Source organism: Brassica napus, chromosome C7, assembly GCF_020379485.1.
Source record: "Brassica napus cultivar Da-Ae chromosome C7, Da-Ae, whole genome shotgun sequence".
Taxonomy (NCBI): domain Eukaryota; kingdom Viridiplantae; phylum Streptophyta; class Magnoliopsida; order Brassicales; family Brassicaceae; genus Brassica; species Brassica napus.
Genome location: NC_063450.1, coordinates 38,444,303 through 38,468,547, shown reverse-complemented (window position 1 = coordinate 38,468,547; position 24,245 = coordinate 38,444,303). Strand labels below are relative to the sequence as shown.

General features: G+C 37.4%; 3 protein-coding genes across 3 annotated transcripts; 2 read left to right on the top strand and 1 right to left on the bottom strand.

Annotated features, from left to right (window-relative positions):
• Positions 1-5,474: 5,474 nt before the first annotated feature.
• LOC106381994 (F-box protein SKIP14-like) lies at positions 5,475-8,501 on the top strand. The gene is made up of 3 exons (XM_013821944.3): positions 5,475-7,080; positions 7,181-8,204; positions 8,325-8,501. The coding sequence occupies exons 1-2, from the start codon at positions 6,259-6,261 to the stop codon at positions 7,646-7,648; spliced, it is 1,290 nt and encodes a 429-aa protein (XP_013677398.2). The 5' UTR covers positions 5,475-6,258; the 3' UTR covers positions 7,649-8,204; positions 8,325-8,501.
• A 2,170-nt stretch (positions 8,502-10,671) lies between these two features.
• LOC106378588 (zinc finger BED domain-containing protein RICESLEEPER 2-like) lies at positions 10,672-14,395 on the top strand. Its single transcript, XM_048764235.1, has 6 exons — positions 10,672-10,719; positions 11,496-11,692; positions 11,776-11,872; positions 12,257-13,828; positions 13,918-14,236; positions 14,307-14,395. Exons 1-6 carry the CDS (start codon positions 10,672-10,674, stop codon positions 14,393-14,395), a joined length of 2,322 nt encoding a protein of 773 aa, XP_048620192.1.
• Positions 14,396-19,758: 5,363 nt separating this feature from the next.
• On the bottom strand, positions 19,759-20,688 carry BNAC07G23150D (TLC domain-containing protein At5g14285). The gene has a single exon (XM_013819646.3). It carries the CDS (start codon positions 20,643-20,645, stop codon positions 19,908-19,910), a length of 738 nt encoding a protein of 245 aa, XP_013675100.1. The 5' UTR covers positions 20,646-20,688; the 3' UTR covers positions 19,759-19,907.
• Between the last annotated feature and the right edge of the window lie 3,557 nt (positions 20,689-24,245).

Genomic DNA, 24,245 nt, shown 5'->3' with positions numbered 1-24,245 from the left:
ATAAAACTTATACTTTGGTCACACCTGAAATTGCTTCTAATATTGTTGGATGCAGGTGGATTTTCACCATAAAAAGATTGCCAAATGGAGCTGTTGACAGATTCAAAGCGCGGTTGGTTGCTAAGGGGTTTCATCAACGACCAGGCATCGATTTTCATGACACCTTTAGTCATGTTGTCAAACCTGCTACCATCAGACAAGTCTCTCCCTTACACGGCCGGACATTGCCTACTCAGTCAACAAACTCTCCCAGTTCATGCATCTCCCACGTACTGAACATTGGACAGCAGCAAAACGGATAATGCGCTACTTAGCCGGCACTATCCACAAAGGCATCTTCTTCTCGTCCAACAACACACCATCACTTCACGCATTCACTGATGTTGATTAGGCTGGAAACCGAGACGACTACACCTCCACTAGCGCATACATTGTTTACTTTGGAAACACCCCATCGCATGGTCATCTAAGAAACAAACTGGTGTGGCACACTCATCTACTGAAGCTGAGTACAGATCCATTGCTTCGACTACTGCAGAAGTATGCTGGATCTTGTCACTGCTACGGGAACTGGGGATCAAGGTGGTTACAACTCCTACCATTTACTCAGACAATAAAGGTGCAACATAATTAAGTGCCAATCCAGTTTTTCACTCTAGGATGAAGCACTTAGCCTTAGACTATCACTTTGTCCGCCAACAAGTTCAGTCCCGCACGGTTCGAGTTACACATGTCTCATCACATGATCAGCTGGCTGATATTATGACAAAACCTCTCTCCCGCGCTCGCTTCAACGATCTGGCTATCAAGATTGGAATCACCTCCGGTGCTCCATCTTGAGGGGGCATGTTAGAATATTCCCACAATCCCCTTGATTGATATATTATTAACTCCTCTGTATATACTCTTTCCTTGTATTCTCTCGTTACTCTTGTATATAAGTCTATGACTTCTCTATCAATAAACCTATCTTCCATATTCAACAAAGAGCCCTTCCGGAATCAAGATCTGACCCAAATCGAGATCACCGCCACCACGCTTGACCAGAGCAACCACGTATTGGTATACACTATATATGCATTATGTATTGTATATTTCCCTTGATTTTTATGTTAATGTACCATATGAAGCAGTAACTCAAATATATTATCTGTGATACTTGTTATATGTTGTGCAACTATATCAGTTCTCGAGGTAACATTCATTGCTGTCCATATGAATTAGTTGTATAAGTAGCTAAAACATACGTATGATAGAATGTATGTTTTCAGTGGTTTTCAGTGTAATTTTTGTTTTAATCAATTTGTCTGAAGCAGTAGATAATAATAAACCATTGTAAACAAAACAAAAAGCTAATGGTATATAGTTCTATGGACTTGTTTTTATAGATGGGTCTGACTTAGGCCTGAGATGATCCAAGTCCAAGACCTTTTGAGAAGCATGCATTGCATGAGTGTCTTCGAAAAGCATTTTTAGTTTCAAACTTTTTAATGTAATTCGGTTACATAATTATTTTTAATGAACCATTTAAAAATAATTTTCATTAAAATATCTTACGAAGCTGTTGTGGTTCTGAGTTCTCGGGGTTTCTTAATTTTTTTCTTTTACAACTGAAACATTAAATGAAAATACAGCAACGGAGTTGCTCTAATCAACCAATATATATAGATAAACTCTTGGGAAAATTAGATAAAACGGACACTTTCAACCTAGGTTTGTCTTTCTAGTATTTTTTCTTGGCTAGTTGGAGAAATAAGATTTATATTAATGTTAATACCATAATACCCTCAGATTAACCAAACTAAATTTTCAATTAAATACATAATTTAGTTTAATTATAAATTATTTTACTTTTAAAAGTAAAAAAACAAGAAAAGGTAACACGTTTATCCTAATTACTTTTCTAATTCTCCGATCTTCTCCGCCTAAGCTTTTAAAACCTTTCAATGGCGATTTTGGCTTGAGGAGAATCCTACCTTCTTCCTGATTAAGCTTACCTTTCCTATTGTTTTGATTGAATATTCTCTGGTTCGGTTCCTGAAAATCTTGTGGCTCCAGGAGAGTTTTTAAGTTTTCTTAACAGAGTTTTTAATAATCATATATTTGGTATTTGCAGACCTTCGAGATGACAAGCAATTCTTCATAGATCATCCTGGTGCAGTGCCAATTACTACACACCAGTTATTGTCTTCAAACGCTTAGTCTCACCGTGAGTACCAGGTTCTTCATGAAAAGAAAAGGATATAATGTTGTTAAGAATTATGCAGGGAGAAGAACTGAAGTAACTGAATGTAGTTCTAGGCATTATAAAAATCTCACGTCATGGTTCGTATGTTTGCATAGCCTCTTGTAAAAGAGTTGAGTTTTGCTATATTTTGGGGATTCTGCAGTATGTGAAGGCAGTGTTTGATTGAGCCATAAACTGATAAAAGTGGTGTTTCAGGCACCAAAACCGAAGAAGAAAAAGAACAAGAACAGTTGCGTGATCTTCTGATAAGAAATCTCTAAAGACTAGGAGATAAATAAAAGGAAGAAGAAGAAGAAAATCTCAACAATTTGATTGGTCCCCACTAATATGAAAATTGGACGTTAAGGGTGAGATTATGAGTAGCTTTTTGTATAGTTTCTAAAACAATCTGTGTTGTTGTGTATGTTACTCTTTGCTGGGGAATCCTTTGAGTTCACAGTGTGTTTTACTCTTGCCATGTAGACTAATCTCACTCTTCCACTTTGTTCTCAATGGGATCACTATTTTGTATTTACATATTAATCTAATTGGATTTACATTTTTTGCATCTGTTTTTAAGCTGTTTATCTTCTGCAATGATGTCAGAGACATCATAGCACCAGTTTAAACGATTGTTGGAATCGTTTCTTTAAAGGAGCCAGACTTTGAAAAAGTAATAGTTTAATTTTAATGTCAAAAGTAGGGAGATAACTCAAGTTTCATTGTCAACCACGAAACTCCACTCATCACTGCAACTACACATCCATTCACCAGATTTAACATAGATTAGAACCATGTTATATTGATAGAGAAAAAAACGATTATGTTCATGAAGAAGAGAGAAACACAAACAACGAAGAGAAAAGATCGTGGGAGAAGGAGAAAAACGTGGGAGAAAATATTCTATGAGATATTGAGAGAAGATTTAGTTTAGATTTATGAAACATCTTTAACCGAATATGGAAGTTTCCATATTTTTTCGGATTTCACGTAGAATATATATCCTAGCTAACTCAGAACACAGTAGAGTAGATGTGAAACATATTCTTCCTTAAGCGCCACATAAGGTAAAAGGTAGAACATGTTATGACACATAATATAGATAAGGTATATCACTGTGTTGTGGCTATATGTCGTTATCAAGCTGTAGGTATACTGAAGACATCTTTCTTGATTATAACGTTTTGAAATATAGCTTAGTTAGAATATATATAAGAAATGCTAGTTTACGTTGTATACTCGAGATATATCTATGTATAAAACTTAGTATCCGATTTCTAGACTAAGTAGATGACCAGAATGAGTATTTTAACTGTAGCTAGAAGATAAAATAAAATATGATTCTACTTTTAAAAAAAACTTTTAAACATATATATTTTCATACTTATGTTTCCAATAGTTTTCATATTTTTTTAACATTTTTAAAATTCAGTTTACTATTTTTCCATAAAAGAAGGGTAAAAATTGTCCAGAATTGCTCAAAATGACAAATAAAAGTTCAGAGTGTCCAATTTTTCTAATTTTCCCTAAACTTTTCTTAGTGTGAACAGAAACATCCTTTAACGAAAAGAAATCAGTAGTATTTTTTTTTTTTTATAACCGTAGTGTGATCCCAAAGGTTTTCTAGGTCCAAAGACTAATCATTACGTGGTCCGCAGGATCCACGTTTTCTTACCACTTAAAGTGTCCCAGGTGGTCAAGAAGAATCGAATCCAAAACTGTACTCACAACTGTGAACCCTTTACCATTAGGCTAAAACCTTTTGGTTATATCGAATTGGCTGTTCCACTGTATATTGATTCGAAGTATGACTCTTTTATTGTTTAAACATTTGTCTAACTTAAAATTTATTGTTAGAGACTAATTGATAACTTTCCAGGAAATTAACTATATATTGGCCGAACTAATATCTTCCAAAAACTAACGGTTCTGCTTAGCCTGTGTGCATCGATTATTATTATTCTCAATTCCAGAATATGTCACAAAGAGGGGAAGAATCTGGGACGTTCATCATTTTGTATTATTGTATATTAAGGTTCCAAGTTTTTCTTCGCCTAAGAAGCATTCTAAAACGCAGTCTACATCGAACTTTACTTTACGTGTTGTTAAAACAAACGCGTATATTTGGCAAACATTCCTTGTTGAACTTTCCTTTATTTCTTCTTGATAAGCATGATTTATAAATAGTTTTTTTATATTTATAAATAGTTAGTAACCATTAATCAAGAACACATCCCGTTTTATCTGATATTTGTTTGCTTAGATGCAACATTTTAAATTAGCCATAAATCGCTGATTAATTTGTGCAAATTGATGATACTTATCTACATAATTAATAATATAAGCTTGATTAGCAATTGTTAAGAGTTTTCTCACTGCTATAATTTCTCTACAACATCAATTCTCTTCTAATTATGATGTATGTAGTTTTTTTTTTTTTAATTAGAGATTGTTATTTTTCTTTATTTTCCTTTTTAACTGTAAAGACGAAAAACATATTATAGTTACGAAAAAGTTATAAATAACTTATTGATTTTTAAATCTATAGCCAAAATATTACAACACTAAAATTGTTAACCACATCCTAAGGATTTATAGCATAAAAATTCACAATAAACCTTTAACTAATCATGCTCATAGTTTTTTTTTTGGCATATTATGTTCATATAGTAATTCGTATTGCTCAAAGCAAAAACATTTTTTATTTCGCTTTCCATGAACAAATTTACCCAACAACACGTCTCAAAAGTGAATATGTCTACACAATGAATATAGCAAGTGGCACACCATTTATTTAATAAACATAAATAGCAAGTGGCAACCATTTATTTACGCAGTATTACGATACTTTTTTTTTTTTTTTTTTTTTGAAAAAGAGTATTACGACACCTCTTGTATCAAAAATGAAGTTTTATGAAATATAGATATCAAAACTCAGAGTCTGGCATCAAAGACTTTATCACTATTAATAGGAAAAGAATCTTCAGTTTTGGTTATTTTTTAACTGAATATCATTAATTAATTAAAAATAAAGAACCAGGCTCTGCAATAATCAAAAGTGGTTTTCGTTGTCTAATTAATTTCGTATTAAACAGGTTTTGTAGTTATAATCCGTGGACAGATCAGCACTCAGCAAGAATGACAGAAAACTCTACGAACGACACGTGTCCATCTTCCTAAAGACATTGGCGATTTCACCGTTACCCTAATCTTATACCTCTTTGCATCCTCAAAAGAAAGATAAATATTAGTATTTAATTGTTTTTGCTCCCTCGTGAAATCTCGACCCCTAAAATAAAAACAAAAAACAAAGACGGAGAAATTCTCGCACAAGTTTCTCGGTCCTTTCCATCGTTTTCTCTCTTGACTCGGTCGACCACACCAACCAACCCCAAACTCTCTCTCTTCCAATCCAATTCAATTCGCTTTACCAACAAGAGGAAGGAACCTCCTGCTGCTGCTGCCTTGTTTCAAATCCAATCGGAAACTGCTTCAGAGACCTCCTTCATTTCGCGGCTGAGGGTTCGGCTTCGTGGGTGTGAGAGAAACGGTTTCGTTGATTTGATTCGATCTCACAGGATCAACAAGTCTTCATCTTTTTTCTTCTTTTTTTTAAAAAAAAAATTAGGTTTCTAATTATCTGGAAAACCCTAAGTCTCTACACAGAAAAGAAAAAAAAAAACAATTTATTGATTCGTTAATTCATTCATGTGTGACCACCGCCAATTCGTTGTTAATACGTCTCATCTTAGCGTTTTCAGTTTCGTATCGTTGTAGGTTTCTTAGGTTTTCGTTTTACTTTCTAATCTAGAAAGGAAGCTCACAACATTTTGGGTGACTAGTATTTTTTTTGTTGTCATCTCAAATCAAATCAAAGAGTCCAGCTTCTTCCCTTTTCTTCTTATTCTCTCTTTTTCATTTACAGATCACCAAAAAATATAGCTTTTTTTTCCGGATCTGATCTTGGGTTCTGTACAAAACGGATTCTTTTTTAGGTTAAGTGTGTGTATATATATAGATTAGTAGGAGATATGGCGTTGAATTTTTCACAGAGAAACTTTTCTCCCCATTTATCCGAGGAACCGATGAAGATAGCCAATGGGTATCTCGTTGAGGGAGTTTCCGACAGGAAAGATGATGTTTTTTCCCATCCTTGGTGTTCAAGTCTTGCTAAAGGTGATTCAGCAGCTTCTTCTGTTGATATACTTGACGTTCTGCCTTCTGATCCCTTTGGCATGGATATCAACAATACTTTCACTGCGATCACTGGATGGCTTCAGGATTTGGAGGTTGATTATGGGAGAGATGAGAGTGGGATTGGCGATGGGAACCACCACCACCAGCTCTTTGCTGGGTTGAGTTTCATTTGGAACAATGCAATGCGGTTTCACGAGTTCCCGGAGAGTAGTAATGTGTGGGGGTCGTTGAACGGGTTTGGTGATGGATCTTGTCATGGTTCTTTCGTGTCTCCTGGTAGTGTGGATCAAGTATTGGATGTGAGGAATGGTGGCGAAGTTGCAGAGAGCAGTGGTTGCTGCACCAATGATGGAGGAGAGAACGCAAACGTTGTTCATCCGGGGTTTGGTTTTTCTCTTTATCACTTGGGGGTGAAGGATCTTCTTTCAGTTAGTATGGTTTGCAAGTCGCTGCACACGACTGTCTGTGATGACTCGCTGCTGTGGAAACATATCCACATTTCTCAACCGTTGAATGAGAAGATCACAGATGAGGCTCTTCTGCAGTTAACAGACCGTGCTCAGGGCACTATGCAGTGTCTGAGGCTCGTAGATTGCTCGAGAATTACAGAAGATTGTCTTAAGCAGGTGTTGGAGCGCAACCGACAAGTAGTTAAGGTGAGCTTTTCTTTATTTACCTTCCAAGTTGAATATTAGTTAAGAAAATAATGTTTCTTTGGGATCTCATTTAAACGTAATATTGTTTTGTGGTTGGCAGCTTGGCGTGCCTGGATGCATAAGGATCACAATCGATGGTGTTTTGAGCATCTTGAGAGATCTGAAGTCTGCGGGAAAGCTTCAGGTGAAGCACTTGGAGATCGGTGGCCTCTTTGGAGTGACTAAAGATCACTATGAGGAATTGTTTGGTTTGTTAAACATAGAAACTAATGTGGAGCGGTCCATACAGAAGCCACGTTTTTACCATAGAGGATACTCATGTTTATCCTGCGATGATAACAAGGGGATAGATATTGAGATGTGCCCAAAATGTGAGAACTCGAGGCTTGTGTATGACTGTCCAGCAGAATATTGCAAAGGGAAGGAGGAATGCCGTGCTTGTTCTCTTTGCATACAGAGGTGTTTTCAGTGTGGTCGGTGCATCAATGATAGTGAGTATGAGGAAACCTTTTGTCTGGAGTTCTTGTGCGCTGATTGTTCGAGGCCGTCCCCAGAGTTACCTCTCTAGGTAGAAAAATTCAGTCTGAGCCGTTCTTTTCGTTCTGAAATTGAATGGCGCAGTTCTTCGTGGGTAAGGTGTAGGTGCCATAGTATCGTGTAAATATATTAGTATGGCTTTATTTGGGGTTTGGAGAAGTCTGAAAAAAAAAGGAAAAAAAGAAAGAATCATCGAATAGTTTTTGTGGGTGAAGACTACACAAGGAGTCTGTAATGGGTGGTAATCCGCTTTTAGTTTGAGAAACAGATTATGAAGCTTAGGTGGTGGTATCCTGCTGTCTTGACTGAGAGTTGCATGATGGGTTATTTGTTTTGAGAAAGTCAACGAGAAAAAGGAAAGGAAAGACTGTGTAAAAGAAAAATTCCGAGTGGTAGAGTAGTGTGTTTTGTAGCATCTGTCAGCTGCTTTGGTTGTTGAGTTTGGAGGGTAAAGAATATGAGTTTTTAGCGCATCTGAAGCCATCAAAGGAGACCATAATATTGGTAAAAGAATAGATGGAGATGTTTGGTGTGAGTTAAGCATGGAGACTAGAGACTACATTAAACTCCACTCCATGTTGATCAAGGTAAAGTTGCATCTTGTGGCTCTTGCTTATGTTTCATATCTATTCATCACTGAATCCACTGACTGTTTTGCATATGTTTCTTAACTAGTAAGACTGAATCCACGACTGTTTATTTTTCAGGTGTGCCACTTTGGTGAAATCGTTACTCGGATGGATATGGACTTTAACTATCTAGGAACTTCTTTATTAAAATAATTATATGTTATATCTTTTGTTGAATAATTGTCATAAAATAAAGATTTCCCTGGGCTTTAGACTTCCATTAAAAATAATAAAAATAAAAGTTGTAACTTTGAATTGTTTGCTGTGTATGCAACCCAATAAGCAAATTTAAGATTAAGATACCAAGCACCAATGGTTTGCCAAAAAAAGAAGAAGACTATTTAAAAGAAGAGAGTACATATCTTCGTATCTTTTATGAGTCTGGATTGTCTTATCATGTTTTCTTCTAGCTAACGCTAAATCTCGAACATGTTGTGAATAGTCTCTTTGTTTTCATTGATCTTTTGATGAGAAATGGGATGAGGAAAAGAGAAGCTTCTTTTTTCTCGATCAGAGTCCCTGTATGTATGTTTCCTTTGTACATTCCAACTTTTGATTGTTAGTTGTCAGAAATTGAACTTTTAAAGAACTGAATCTAATATAAACTTGGTTGGTAAGCAAAACAAAACAGAGTGAGAAAGCTGATAATTATTGAAACAAACACAAGGAACAAAGGTACATGATGCCGACACATTTCAGAAAGAGCAAAACAGAAAACAACACAGATGTGAATAAAGGATTCACGCGAGTGTTACCACTCTTATTCATCCCATTCGTCGTTCTTGTGTGAGACGAGCGTGTCCACTTTGTGAATCTGCAAAGGAAAATGTGGTCAAGAAACATTTTGTAAGTGAAGTTAGAGGTTTCAGGTTTCTTTCATAACCTTGGTATCAAAAGCGTGTAGCTTAACCATCTGAGGATTAGCAATTAACTTGGGGTCGCTTTCAACCCAGGTGAATGGAACAGCCACATCCGTGTCCGTATATGCGAGTACATCAAACACACCTAAACCAAAAAAAAAAAAAAACAATGATATGCAAATTACAATGAGAGAAACCAACACACGAACAAATGATCACATTGGGTTTTCTCTACTTACAAGGTTCATCAAGACAAGGCAAGTAAGTAATGCTGGAAGCAACCTGCCGCATGGTAGCTTGGATCTCCCTCATGATCTCCTTATCACTCTTCTCCCTCGACACCCTGAAAAAATCAAGATTGACGTTGTGAAAACGAAATTCAAGAAGAGTGATCATGATTTCAAATTCAAGAACTGACCCTTTCTCAACAACTTCACTATCAGTCTCGATACGGAAGTTCCACCTCTCCAAGACTTCACCAGTGGATTTGCTCTTTTAGAGAATTGTCTCTCCGGTCATTTATGAAATTATGGAAAACTTTTGAATCTTTTAGAGAAATCTAAAATTAGTGGGAATGTGTTTCATTGCCCACATTTTACATTGTAGTAGTTAATTTATCTCATTTGGTTTTGTGTTTAAACATCAGTTATCAGTTTAATGAAAGGGAATAGAAAAATTTGGAGTAAGCTTGTTATGTTCTTGAGAATCATCAAATAATGTGACTGGTTGGTATATGTTTTGAGTTACAGTAGTAATAAGGAATCCTATGGTTTGTCCCCATCTCTCAACAGCTTTGATGATGTTTCTAAAATACTTTTTTCGAGTCGGGCTCGTTCTATGGAGTTGCAGCTGAAATGATCATGCTTTTGACGGGGGTGAGTTCTTTAGCTACTTGAGATCTTCAAGTTTTATACTTTCTTTTGTTATCAATGTGTGTTATCAATTGATTTTCTTCTGACAAGTTAGTTCATTCTGTAAACAAATGGGAGTCCTTTTCATGAAAATAAGGCATGTAAACAGGAAGAGACTTGGTATGTATTAACAAATATATTTCCTTGTCAACGGAACAAAAAAAACACATTTTTAAAAGAAATTTTTACATAAACACATTTTGTCTTATCAATTACACTGCAAGACACATTGTGCTTGTAAGACACTTTCTAGTGTTAAAAAGACCAAAAACTCTCTAACTGAAAAATTATATACATTAACATTTTTTTTACTTTTTCTTTTGTCTCTCTCGTTCTTTCAACGTGATTTTATTCAAATTTCATCTTCCAATGATTCTATCACTTTTTTTTTTCTCCCTAACACAAAAATAAAAAAGGCAAACCGAGAGACTACAACTTGTAAGAAAATGAAAAGATGTAGAAAAAGAAGAATGTAGTTTGAACTTCTCATCTTCTAAATCCTAGATTCTCCGAATTTGTCTGATCTTTTAAATCTTTTTAATCGATTCTCATTTTGTTGGTTTCTTAGTGTTGTTGTGGATTTCAAAATCCAGATCTGCAAAATTACGATTTCAGAATCCAGATATGCAAAAGATGTGGACGGATAGCGTGTAGATGGGGGTTGCGTGGATAGCTGGAGCGTGGATGGGTTATGCGTGGATGGTTGAACAAATCTCTCGGAACTAGTGGGATTCTTTCCACAAAGAAGATTATCTTTCTTACCTTTCCTACATCGAACACAAACTATAAATTCATGTATTTGATGAAATCTAATCCTCACTTTTTTTAAAATTATGTCCACATTTTTTTTGTCCACAATTCATTCATTTATATTATTTTTTCGTGGATGGCTTATCCATCCAATACTATCTACAATATTTTAATTATAAAAACATTTTCTATGTTTTTATTTTTAAATTTCTAAAGTATTTATAAATAGATGTCGAAATGTAGAGGATGAAAAGTTAAAATTTATTACATTAAATTTATTTATTTATATTTGTTAATATTTGAGATAAAAACAAATAAGTAAATGAGATTGAAATTAATAACAAAACTCTTATCAGAGGCATTATTGTCCGATCAAATAGCAAGTGCCAAGTAAAAGTGTCTCAAATGTTGAATGTGTCTCTGAATGTAAGACAAATTCAGAATGTGACCCATGGTTAGAGATGTCAAATGGGCCTAGTGTCCATAAGTAAACCATGTCCATATCCAATTGGACTGACCATTTTTGACCAAAAAATAAAGTTGTCCAATTGGATAAAAACCAATTAAACCCAAAATTATTGGGCTTTCCCATTTGGACTTGGGCTTCCAATATTCAAAATCCTAGGGTTTTCAACATTTGGGGGAAATCTCATCTCTCTCTCAAGTCGACTCTCTGCGGATCTCTCTCTATCACTATGAGCATTTGGGTTTTCAAAATCTCTCTCTAGACTTTCTCCGGGAGTCGACGTCTCTCCGTCTCTCCGTCTCTCCGTCTCTCCATCTCTCCGTCTCTCCGTCTCTCCGATTCCCCGACTCTCCGTCTCGACTTCTCTCCGACTCTCCGTCTCGACTTCTCTCCGACTCTCCGTCTCGACTTCTCTCTGACTCTCTGTCCGTCTCGAGTCTCAGTCTCGCACTCTCTCAGGTTTGGTCGCTTCAGATTTGCTTGTTTGCATGTTTATTTTGATGGGTTTGCTGATTAATGTTTATGTTTGCATGTTAAATCAGGTCTTCTCTGAGAGAAATCTCTCTCTCTCTCTCGGCGACTCTCGATCCGTCTCTCTCTCTCTCTCTCTCGGCGACTCTAGATCAACTTCTGAAAAGGGTTTGCACGTCTTTGATTCTCTTATTTCGTTCATGTTCTGTTTGATTCATGGCTTGTTACTTTCAGTATTTTTGCTTGATGTTAAGCTTGATATAATCTTATGGGTTTGTTATAGATGATTTTTTCTAGTTTGGTATGGTGTCTTGTCGCTTTGTAAGCTTGTAACTTGCTTACATTGCTTTAGAATGTTTGATGGTTCACGCTTAATGGGTTTGTGGTTCTATTGCTTTCATTGTAACCGTCTTTGGTTCACGCTTGGATTTGTGAGATGGATTTGTTTGCTTGATATAATCTGATGGGTTTGTTTGCTTGTTTTGCGAGATGGGTTTGTTTGCTTGTTTTGCGAGATGGGTTTCTCTGATGTTTTTATTTGATTGCTTTCAGATGAATACATTGAGTTTGAACAATGATGATGACTACGCGAGTGACAATGGGGACTCAGAACAGGAAATGGATGAGAACAATCCTGTGGTGGACGAGTCTCTGATGAGTACAGCCGAGGTGAAAGGTAAACACAAGCGTAGACACTCTAAGTGCTGGAACTTTTTTACTATAGAAGGAGATAGGATGCCTGATGGAAAATTTAAATGTGTCTGCAACTGCTGTAACCACTTCTACATCCTAGACTTACATAAAAGTGGAACCAATACCCTTCTTCGCCACTCAAAAACCTGCCCTAAAACCCCTAATAACACATGTCCTAAGATCGATCAGTTGGTGTTTCGAGAAATGATTGTTGTGGCTATTGTCGAGCATGATCTACCTTACGCCTTTGTTGAGTACAGAAGAGTTCGAGAAGCTTTGCATTATGCCAACCCGACCATAGAGTTCTGGTGTCGAAACACGGCGGTTTCAGATGTTTTTAAGATCTTTGAGAGGGAGAAAATGAAGCTCAGGCAGGTGTTGAGTGAAGTTCCGGGTAGGATCTGTCTAACGACGGATCTATGGAGAGCAATAACAATCGAATGTTATCTCTGTCTTACTGCCCACTATGTCGACGCTGAGTGGAACCTTAGAGCTAAGATCCTCTCCTTTTGCGCTTTCCCTCCACCCCATTCTGGTCCGGCCATTGCCATGAAGCTAATGGAGCTGATTAAAGAATGGGGTTTGCAGAAGAAGGTCTTCACAGTAACCGTAGACAATGCGTCCTCTAATGACAACATGCAAGGAGTTCTCAAGAGGCAACTTAGAAAGGATTTAGTCTGCAGTGGAGACTTCTTTCACATCAGGTGTGCTGCTCACATTCTGAATCTCATTGTCCAAGACGGATTATCGGTGATAAGTGACGCCTTGGAGAAGATCAGAGACAGCGTTAAGTATGTCAAGGTCAGTGAGTCTAGAGAGTTGCTGTTTCTAGGCTGTGTGGAGACTCTTGGGATTGTTAAGAAAGGCGGTTTGGTTTTGGATGTCACTACGCGGTGGAACTCAACCTATCTGATGTTGTCTAGGGCTCTTCACTACAAAGAGGCGTTTAAGAATCTTGCAGAAATCGAAGCAAGTTACAAGAGCTTACCTACAGAGTCTGAGTGGTTAAGAGCTAGGCTGATTTGTGATTTGTTACAGCCGTTTGATGAGATGACAAGGCTCATTTCCGGCTCTTCTTACCCTACCGCGAATCTGTACTTCATGGAAGTATGGAAAATTCAAAGTTGGTTGGGTTCAAATGAGTTCAGTGAAGATACGGTGATTGCTGATATGGTGGCTTCCATGAGGTTGAAGTTTGTTAAGTACTGGGAAGAGTACAGCGACATTTTAGCCATTGCAGCAGTGTTAGATCCTAGGCTAAAGTTCAAGGTTTTGGAGTACTGCTACCACAGTTCAGATCCAACAACTTGTAAATCCCGAATGGATTACATACGCAAAAGGATGTTGAAGCTGTATGGAGATTACAAGAAGAATACTAGTGCGCATAGTTCACAAGAAGTAGAAGCAGATGCTTTACCAGCTGGTTATGGGGTAAGTTATTTAAAACCAATACTTTAGATGTGTATTTAAGTTATCACAAGAAGTAGAAACAGATGGTTTAATAATCTCTTTCTCTGCAGGGCTTCTATGAGTTCTTCTCTCAACAAGCAGGAACAAGGAAATCTGCTTTGGATTTGTATCTGAGTGAACCTGTGCTTGATATGGTTGCAAATCAAAAGTTAGATGTCATCAAGTATTGGAAGAACAATTCAAAACGGTTTAGGGAGCTATCTCGAATGGCATGTGATGTTCTATGCATCCCAATAACAACAGTGTCGTCTGAGTCATCCTTCAGTGTGGGAAGTCGGGTTCTTAGCAAGTACAAGAGCCGCCTTCTTCCCTCAAATGTCCAAGCTTTGATTTGCGCTAGAAACTGGCTTCGTGGTTTTGAAGTGATTGGTGAGTTTGTTGAATTGATAATTGAGCTTTGATATGTGAAACTATTGATTGAACTTCTTGTTTTTGATAGCTGGATGCGATTTAGATGAGGAAGGTAAGGAAGATGCCAATGAGGAAGCCGAAGGAAGTGGAAAGAAGAAGAAGACCCGACTCAACTAAACCCTAAAGGTATAATTAATGTTGTTACTTCATGTCTGTGATTACTTGAACTGATGTTATGTGTATCTGCTTGTGGTATCTGCTTGTGTGATGATAACTTGATTAACTTCTGTGTTTCATTATGATAGGAGACCGAGAGGCTGAGAAGATAAAGAAGAAGAGGACCATCAGAACTTCACAAGCTATTCTCATATCTTATGTATTTACTTATGCTTTGGATTATGCTTTGGATTGTGTATTGGTGTATGAACCTTAATGTATGAACTTATCAATGCTTTGGATGTGTAAAACATATGAACCTTAATGTGTAAAAACGTCTGAACCTTATGTTTTTATGGACTTAGAATGTTAAAGCAGAAAATCTATTTGGGCTCTGCAGAAGGCCCATTTGGAATGGTCCAATTTGGTGTGGACAATTTGGATTTGGTACAATTTGGGCTTCAAAAAAATAATGTCTAATAAACTGCTTTGTCCATTTAGACATGTCCATTGAACATGGACAGCCCATTTGACATCTATACCCATGGTGTAAACAATTCTTTTTAAAATCTCCTAAAGCTGAAGTACAAACTTTTAAATTTATAATTTGGTCAATTTCCATTTAAATATAATGATTAGGTATTAACGAAGGTTGGAGTCAACCATACAAAATCAAGCACCAAAGGTTGCCGTGACACGCATGCATTTTTTTGGAGTTGACTTGTACGGTTGTTGTGTTGGGATAAGCTTGGAATAGCTTGAAGATAAAGCTACATATATAAAATAGGAAAGTCTATGATGATTAGGAGTTATCTTGTTATCCTATATTGAATGTGTTTAGGACTTTATATTTTATATATATGGAGATGTCAGCTTGTGACATAACATATGAGCTTTGGTGATTTGTGATCTTGTGAGTTTGAATTGATTGAATAAGAGAAGGACTTCTTATTAACTTGTGATTCTACACTTGGTATCAGAGCTTTCTTTAAGAAAACAGATCAAACGTTTTGAGTGATTACGAGCATCAATCATGAGCGACACAAAGGATGAAGTCGAGACACCTTCCAAAGAGGCTGGACCTTCCTCCATAAAACTTCCAATGTTGAATGCTTCAAATTACACAGTATGGGCTATGAGAATAAAGATTGCACTCAAGGTTCACAAAGTATGGGAAACCATTGACCCCGGGAACAAACATGAAGAGAAAAATAATATGGCAATAGCTCTGTTATTTCAATCAATCCCCGAGGCCTTGATACTACAGGTTGGTGAACTTGATACGGCGAAGTGTGTTTGGGACGCCATTAAAGCTAGGCATGTGGGAGCTGAGCGTGTGAAAGAGGCGAGATTGCAAACTTTGATGGCAGAGTTTGATAGACTTAAGATGAAGGATTCGGATACAATAGATAACTTCTCCGGGAAGCTATCCGAAATCTCCTCGAAGTCTGCATCACTAGGAGAAATCATCGAGGAACCAAAACTCGTGAAGAAGTTTCTGAAAAGTTTACCAAGAAAAAAATATATTCATATTGTGGCCTCTCTTGAACAGGTACTTGATTTAAACACCACAAGTTTTGAAGACATTGTTGGTAGACTAAAAGCGTATGAGGAGAGGATTTGTGAGGAAGAAGATGAGCACCACGATGACGATCAAGATAAGCTAATGTATACTAGCTCAAACTCGGAATCTCAGCAAGAGAACTATGGCAGTAACAGAGGCAGAGGGCGCGGAGGACGATCCAGCTGGAGAGGAAGAGGTCGAGGAAGATATGGAAACTTCCATGCTCAGCGAGAAGCGTACAAACAAGGACAGAACCGTGATATTTCACACATAACTTGCTTCAAGTGTGATAAACTCGGACATTATGCACAAGACTGTCCCGATAAAGTACTCAAACTTCAAGAAGCAGTGGAGAAGAAAGATGAAGATACTCAAGATGCAGATGAACTAATGATGCATGAAGTGGTTTACCTTAATGAGAAAAAGGTAAAACCTAGTGTCTTTGAAACCGAGCAAGACACGAACAGCATATGGTACCTCGACAACGGAGCAAGCAATCATATGAGCGGAAACCGTATGTTCTTTGCGACGCTTGATGAAGGAATCACTGGAAAAGTTCGTTTTGGTGATGACTCTCGAATTGACATCAAAGGAAGAGGTTCTATTCGGTTCATATTTGGTGGTGGTGAAAAGAAGATACTAAAAGATGTCTATTATATACCGGGACTACGAAGCAATATAATCAGCTTAGGGCAAGCTACAGAGGCTGGATGCGAAGTGAGAATGAAGAACAAGGAGCTGTATCTTCTTGACCGGATGGGACACTTGATGGTTAAAACCACACGCTCGTCGAACCGGCTATACAAAGTCGTTCTTGACGCCGATACAGTCCAAATTCTTCAAATTTCTGAAACTACAGAGTCATACAAGTGGCATGCTCGTCTCGGTCACGTCAATATAAATACAATGAAGTTAATGATCAGCAAAGAACTCGTGACTGGTATACCTCATCTCGACATCAAAACAGAAACATGTGTATCTTGCCTGCGCGGGAAGCAAACTCGAGCACCTTTTCCTAAAACAACTCTGCACCGAGCCACCCATCCTCTAGAACTAGTTCATGGGGACTTATGCGGGCCAATCACACCTATTACACCAGCACAAAAGCGGTATGTGTTTGTACTCATTGATGACTTCTCGCGATATATGTGGATAATACTACTGGAGGAGAAGAGAGAAGCTTTCGACAAATTCAAAAACTTTAAGAACATTGCGGAGCTAGAAACTGGAGCCAAAATTAAAACATTCAGAACTGACAGAGGTGGAGAATTCCATTCACACGAGTTCAATCTCTATTGCAAAGAGAATGGAATCAGTCGACACCTAACGGCTCCATACTCTCCACAACAGAATGGAGTCGTTGAGCGTCGAAACCGAACGTTATTTGAAATGACACGGAGCATATTAAAACACATGGATGTACCAAGTTGGCTCTGGGGCGAAGCCACAAGGCACGCAACTTATTTGATCAATCGGATTGCTACAAGGTCTCTAGCTGGAGGAACACCGTATGAAGTCTTGCGCAACAAGAAACCGAACCTGAGACACTTAAGAGTGTTTGGTTGTATATGCCATGCGAGAACAGAAGCTGCGGGTAGAAAGAAGCTTGATGATCGATCACGAACTCTTGTCCACCTAGGAACAGAGCCTGGGTCAAAGGCTTATCGATTACTTGATCCAACGAGGAAGAAAATTGTAGTAAGTCGAGACGTTGTGTTCGAAGAAGATAAAAGATGGATATGGAGCTCTAACGTAACGAACAGAGGATCGGATGATATTTTCTCCGTCGATATACAGAGCTTCTCTAGCAACAATGAAGAAGCACAAGCCATATGTGAGAATGAAGAAACCGTCGTGGTTGATGATGAAGAACAAGAGACAGAAGATGAAACAGTAGTCGACGATGATGAACAAACTCAACTGAGAAGATCATCGAGAGTTAGTTCAAAACCAGCGTATCTTGATGACTATGTCCTTTTTGCGGAGGCAGAAGGGGAAAGACTATTAATGGTCTTAAACGACGAGCCGTGGGATTACAATGAAGCAAAAGATCATAAGGTTTGGGTAGATGCGTGCAAGGATGAGATCTTTTCCATTGAAAAGAATAATACTTGGATACTTGTTGATCTTCCCTTGGGTGTAAAACCAATCGGATTGAAGTGGGTTTTTAAGATAAAAAAGAATGCAGATGGAAGTATCTCTAAGTTTAAATCACGACTGGTCGCAAAGGGCTATGTTCAAAGGCACGGAGTTGATTATGATGAAGTTTTTGCTCCGGTCGCTCGTATTGAGACCATTCGGCTTGTTATAGCTATAGCAGCTTCAAATGGATGGGAGATACACCATCTTGACGTCAAGACCGCATTTCTACATGGTGAGTTGAAAGAAGATGTATACGTTACGCAACCTGAAGGATTTATAGTCGCGGGAAAGGAAGAAAAGGTATATAAGCTTAAGAAGGCGTTATATGGCTTGAGACAAGCACCTCGAGCTTGGAATGTGAAGCTTAATGGAATACTTCAAGAACTTGGCTTTAGGAGGTGTTCTAAAGAACCATCTCTATACCGTAAAGACAAGAAGATGGACGCTCTTATCATTGTTGTGTACGTGGATGATTTGCTCGTGACAGGATCTTCGTATCAAGACATTCTAAACTTCAAAAAAGACATGTCAAAGAGATTTGAGATGAGCGATCTAGGGAAATTAACCTACTACTTGGGTATTGAAGTTCATCAGCATGAGACAGGGATCTCATTACGACAAGATCGATATGCTACTAAGATCCTTGAAGAAGCCGGGATGGGCTCTTGCAATCCAACGTCTATACCTATGGATATCAATGTGAGACTGTCCAAATCGACGCAAGAGAAAAAGGTCAATGAGCGAGAATATCGGAGAAGCATAGGGTGTCTTCGATACTTGCTGCACACTCGTCCGGATCTCTCATATAGTGTTGGCATACTTAGCCGATACATGCAGGAACCAAAGGAGTCTCATGGTGCGGCTTTGAAGCAGGTGCTCAGGTACCTACAAGGAACGGCTTCTCTTGGTCTTCAGTATTCGAGATCATTAAAACGTGAGATAACAGGCTATAGTGACAGCTCGCATAATGTTGACGAGGACGATGGCAGGAGCACACATGGTCATGTATTCTATCTCGACGACAGTCCTATAACTTGGTGTTCACAGAAGCAGGAGATCGTTGCGCTTTCTTCGTGTGAAGCGGAGTTCATGGCGGCGACAGAAGCAGCCAAACAGGCCGTGTGGCTTCAAGAGCTGCTAAGTGAAGTTGTTGGTCGAAACATTGTTCAAGTAACCATTCGAGTGGATAATAAATCGGCGATTGCTTTGACTAAAAATCCAGTCTTTCACGGACGTAGCAAACATATACATAGAAGATTCCACTTCATACGAGAGTGTGTCGAGAAGGATCAAATTGAAGTTGAGCATGTTCCGGGCAATGAACAACGAGCTGATATATTGACTAAGTCACTTGGAAGACTTAAGTTGTGATTCTACATGTTGTACCTTGAGTCGGCCAATCACCAACAGGATTAAAGTCAATGTGAGGCTTACATTTTCCTTATAGAAATATGATGGTGAAAAATAATTCAAGAGTTTTTTTTTTTGAGAACTGGCATAAAATAATTCAAGAGTTGAAAAATCATTATGATATGTTCATAAAACATTATGATATAAAGTATGTATGTATCAGCATCTACTAACACATAAATTTATACTTTTCGGAAAAGAAAAAAATAATCATTTATTTTCGTAAGATTCACATATGCAGTTTAATTCAGACAATAATCAAATCAAATAACCGCAATTTACAACAGAAATAACACTAAGCTTTTAACAATGTTATCATCATTGATATACATTACACAAATACAATCAAATAAATTTATAATGAACACTGTTCTATCTAGAGTTCTATCAACCAAACGTTGATAAAATAAATAGAAGTCATTTAAATTTCTTGCCAGAGTTTTTCTCCCTAAACCAATCAACCCAGTTTCGTAAAACCCACAAAACACTAAGCACAATAGCGGAGCCAATCACAACAAGCCACGATATCCACGCCCACCGTGGGATCGCTCCCTCCGCCGCTCCGCTTCCGTAAAACGACGCCATATCGTACAGAGCCACCGGACCCGCCAATCCACGAACCACAGTGTAGAACAAGTAGAAAGGAGGAGACAAAAGCTCCCTCACCCTCCTCGCCAGCACGACGTCGTTCTTTCTGTACCCAGCGATCGTCCACACGTTCTGGCACGCACTCGTCGCCTCCGCCAAGACCAAGAGTAGGAGGAGCGCGTGAGCCCCGTGACCTACGGCGAATCGGCACGTGGCGAAGACGTAGAGCGTCGCGATGTGGTGGAGGATGAAGAGGAAATCGCTCGGGAGGAAGATGAGGTAGTGCAGGAAATCGATCGTGAAGTACGCCATGCTGAAGTCGAGGACGGAGGATTCCACGGCGGTGTTGGGAGATGCGAAGGCGCGTGGGGTTGTTAGCAGAGCGTGAGATGCTAGTACGACGGCGGGGGTGCCGTGGAACAGCGACATTAAGCAGCTGGCGCCTAAATGCGATGATTTCCACGAGCGGAAGATGAGGAAGTAGCCGACGAGGTATACCGTGACGAAGAGGAGGAGAAACGACGGGAGATTGGCCGGAGAAGAAGGATTAAACGACGCCGTTTCCATGTCTCTGTTTCTGATATTTTTCTGAAACTGTTTGGAAGAGCTTCGCTCAATTTGAGTGGGGGGGTTTTAATTGAGATGATAAAATGATCTGATGTGATGAGGAGTATGGAATGTACAGTGGATCTAGAAGTCAAACAATTGATCGCAGCCGTTGGATTAATTTTTAGTTTGGCGTGTATATGTACGTATTTATTTAGTTTTGCGTGCGTACAAGTTATATATATGCTCTAGTGCTTATCTGGATATTCTTTTCGTATTAAAGGGATGATTAATATTTTATTTTATCTAATTTGTGATTGAGTAAAAGTTAGGGTTAAACATCATATGATGATATATTATATTTGTTTTATGAAAGTAAAATTACGGGTCATATGTTTTCAACCTTTTTTTTTTTTCAACCTGGTTTTGTGACGGAAAATGGGGTAAGAAAATGCAGGCTAATTGTGATTTAGCGAGGTCCTAGTAGACTTTACTAGGCCCATTATATTGCCAGTTTTTAAGTGATCTTCTTAATTATAGGGCCTTAAGTTTAATTATAACCAAAGGCCCCTTTAACAGCTAACGCGTAGTTCCTCGATTGGGTTCTTTCGTAAGTGTAGGACCTACCTGAACCTTTTCTTTCTTTTTTTTGTTTCTGTCATTATTCAATTTACCAATTATTAACTTGCGTTGACGGTGAACAAAAAAAACTTGCGTTGACAACAACCAAATAAAAATTATTTTGCTATTTGAATTATTATTATATATATATATATATATATATATATATATATATATATATATATATTATTCTGTGTATTTGCACATTTTCCATATATTAATCTCGATATGAGGTTTAATAAAAAATATGGAGATTGCTGCCAAACAAAAAAACTTGATATGAGGATTTTAACAAATGAGTAAATTTTTTCTGGACAAGAATAGTATAGTATTTTTGAAGGTTTTGATGGTTTGATAGAGGCGGAAAACACGAGGGCTAACATTTCACCATTACATGTCGAATTGGAGGATTTCATTTGGGCACTAGAGGATATAGGGAATCTACGACAATTTTACATGACGTTTGCAACAAATTATTTCCAATTGGTTAAAATGATTTTTGAACCTACATAGTGGCCAACATACGCAAGCTATTTGGAAGATATACGAATTCTGAGAGAAAGCTTTAATCATACTCCAAGAACGTAGTATACAAGGGTGGACACACAGTGCTCGGAAGAAATCGTCATTCGTCGTTCACATGGATGTAAAATTATCGAGTTGGTTTGTAGAGTCTTCGTTGAGTTTATGTGTTGATGACAAAAAAAATTAAGAATTTGTTAGTGGCTTATTAATGATTATTTGAGAAAAATATTATTTATATAAATTACAAATCTCTATAATATTATTTGAGAAATCAATTTCCTATGTGTCGCTCTCACGTTAACTCTCACGATGGTTGATTACATTGATACCCTTAATGAATTAAAATATTATATTTCAAATACAGTTATTTATTTTTATTTAGTTTCCAATTTACCCAAATGAAGTCAGAGATGCAATCCAATTTACCCAAATGACAACTTAATCGACTATAAAAAAACAACAAAATTGATTAGATATAACATATATAAAATCATATGTATAATTAAAGTAATATAATATTATTAATATAAATGATGCATATAAATTATAAATTAAAAAAATAAATAGCAATCAATTATTATAGTATATTTACTTTAGAAATATTTATACCCGTGCATAAGCACGGGAAAATCACCTAGTATGTTTTTAATATCAAAGTAATATTGAACAAAATACTTCAAAAAATTATTGTGTTGATTATAATATTAAAGATCATATATAATTTTCAATGAATGTGTATATAGATATATTATTTTATTTTTTTTGCTAAAAACAATCTTAGCATATATTTTTGAAAATGTTATTTTATTTAATTTTTAAGATTATATACATAAACAAACAAGTAATAAGGCAAACCAAGTAATAATCAAGTATATATAAGTATTCAAATATTAAGCAAGTATTTGGTTAACAGGTACGCGATATAATCAAGTATTTATGATACTTGCTCGGGACAAGCCAAGTACCGGGTATAGCAAAATTATCAAGCCGACCAGCGCCCAGGCCTACGTGTATACTAATTGTATCGATAGCGGCTTATTTTGTTTTTCTCCAATTCTAATAATATTTTATTTTGATTTTCTTTATAATTTAGACAAAAATAATTAGTGTTATTATGTCATTAATGGCATGTATCCGGCAGCTACCAACCCCGGTCGACTCAAAACATTTAACTATGAATAAATCAGTGGTGATAGTATTTCATAAATTAATAGTTATAATATATTAATGTCTTTGAATGAAATCATATAAACGCGCTGGAAGAAGTACAAACAGATAATAATAGGTCACAAGAGGAAATTATTGAGATTTCCAGGAAATTACAAGAGGCATATAAGGATGAAGAGGAATATTGGCACCAGAAGAGTAGAAATATGTGGTATTCATCTGGGGACCTAAATACTAAGTTTTATCATGCTTTGACAAAGCAACGTCGGATCCGAAACAAAATAGTGGGTCTCCATGATGAAGCGGGTAATTGGATTACAGAAGAGAACGGTATTGAGAAAGTGGCAGTGGATTACTTTGCTGGTTTGTTTAGTTCAACTAACCCAAGGGAGTTTGATAGTTTTTTGGAGGAAATAGGTCCATCAATTTCCCCCCAGATGAATCAATTGTTACTGCGAAGAGCTACGGAGGAAGAAGTTCGACAAGCACTATTTATGATGCATCCGGAGAAAGCGCCTGGCCCAGATGGAATGACGGCCCTCTTTTTCCAACACTCCTGGAATGTCGTTAAGAAGGATGTGGTTGAGTTGGTCAATAATTTTTTGGTCACAGGAGATATGGATTCACGGTTAAACATAACAAACATTTGCATGATCCCAAAAATAGAGAGACCTACAAGGATGACGGAACTAAGACCGATAAGCCTATGTAACGTTGGTTACAAGATCATTTCGAAAGTTTTATGTCAAAGATTGAAAATTTGTCTTCCCCATCTAATTTCGGAGACGCAATCGGCTTTTGTGGCAGGAAGGTTAATATCGGATAATATTCTCATTGCGCAGGAAATGTTCCATGGTTTGCGAACCAACAAATCTTGTCAAAATAAGTTTATGGCAATTAAAACGGATATGAGTAAGGCATATGATCGGATAGAGTGGAATTTTATAGAGGCCTTACTTAATAAAATGGGATTTGATCCGCATTGGGTTAAATTAATGCGAGAGTGTATATCTTCAGTTCAATATAGAGTTTTACTCAATGGGCAGCCACGAGGTCTCATTATACCTCAGCGGGGACTACGGCAGGGGGATCCATTATCTCCTTATTTATTTATTATGTGTACAGAGGCTCTAATTATGAATATAAAAAAAGCAGAGCGGATGAAACAATTGACCGGTATGAAGGTAGCCAGAGCGTGTCCAGCTATCTCTCACTTGCTATTTGCAGATGATAGTTTGTTCTTTTGCAAGGCAAACAAAGAAGAGTGCCACACTATTCTTAGGATACTAAAGGATTATGAGGCTGTAT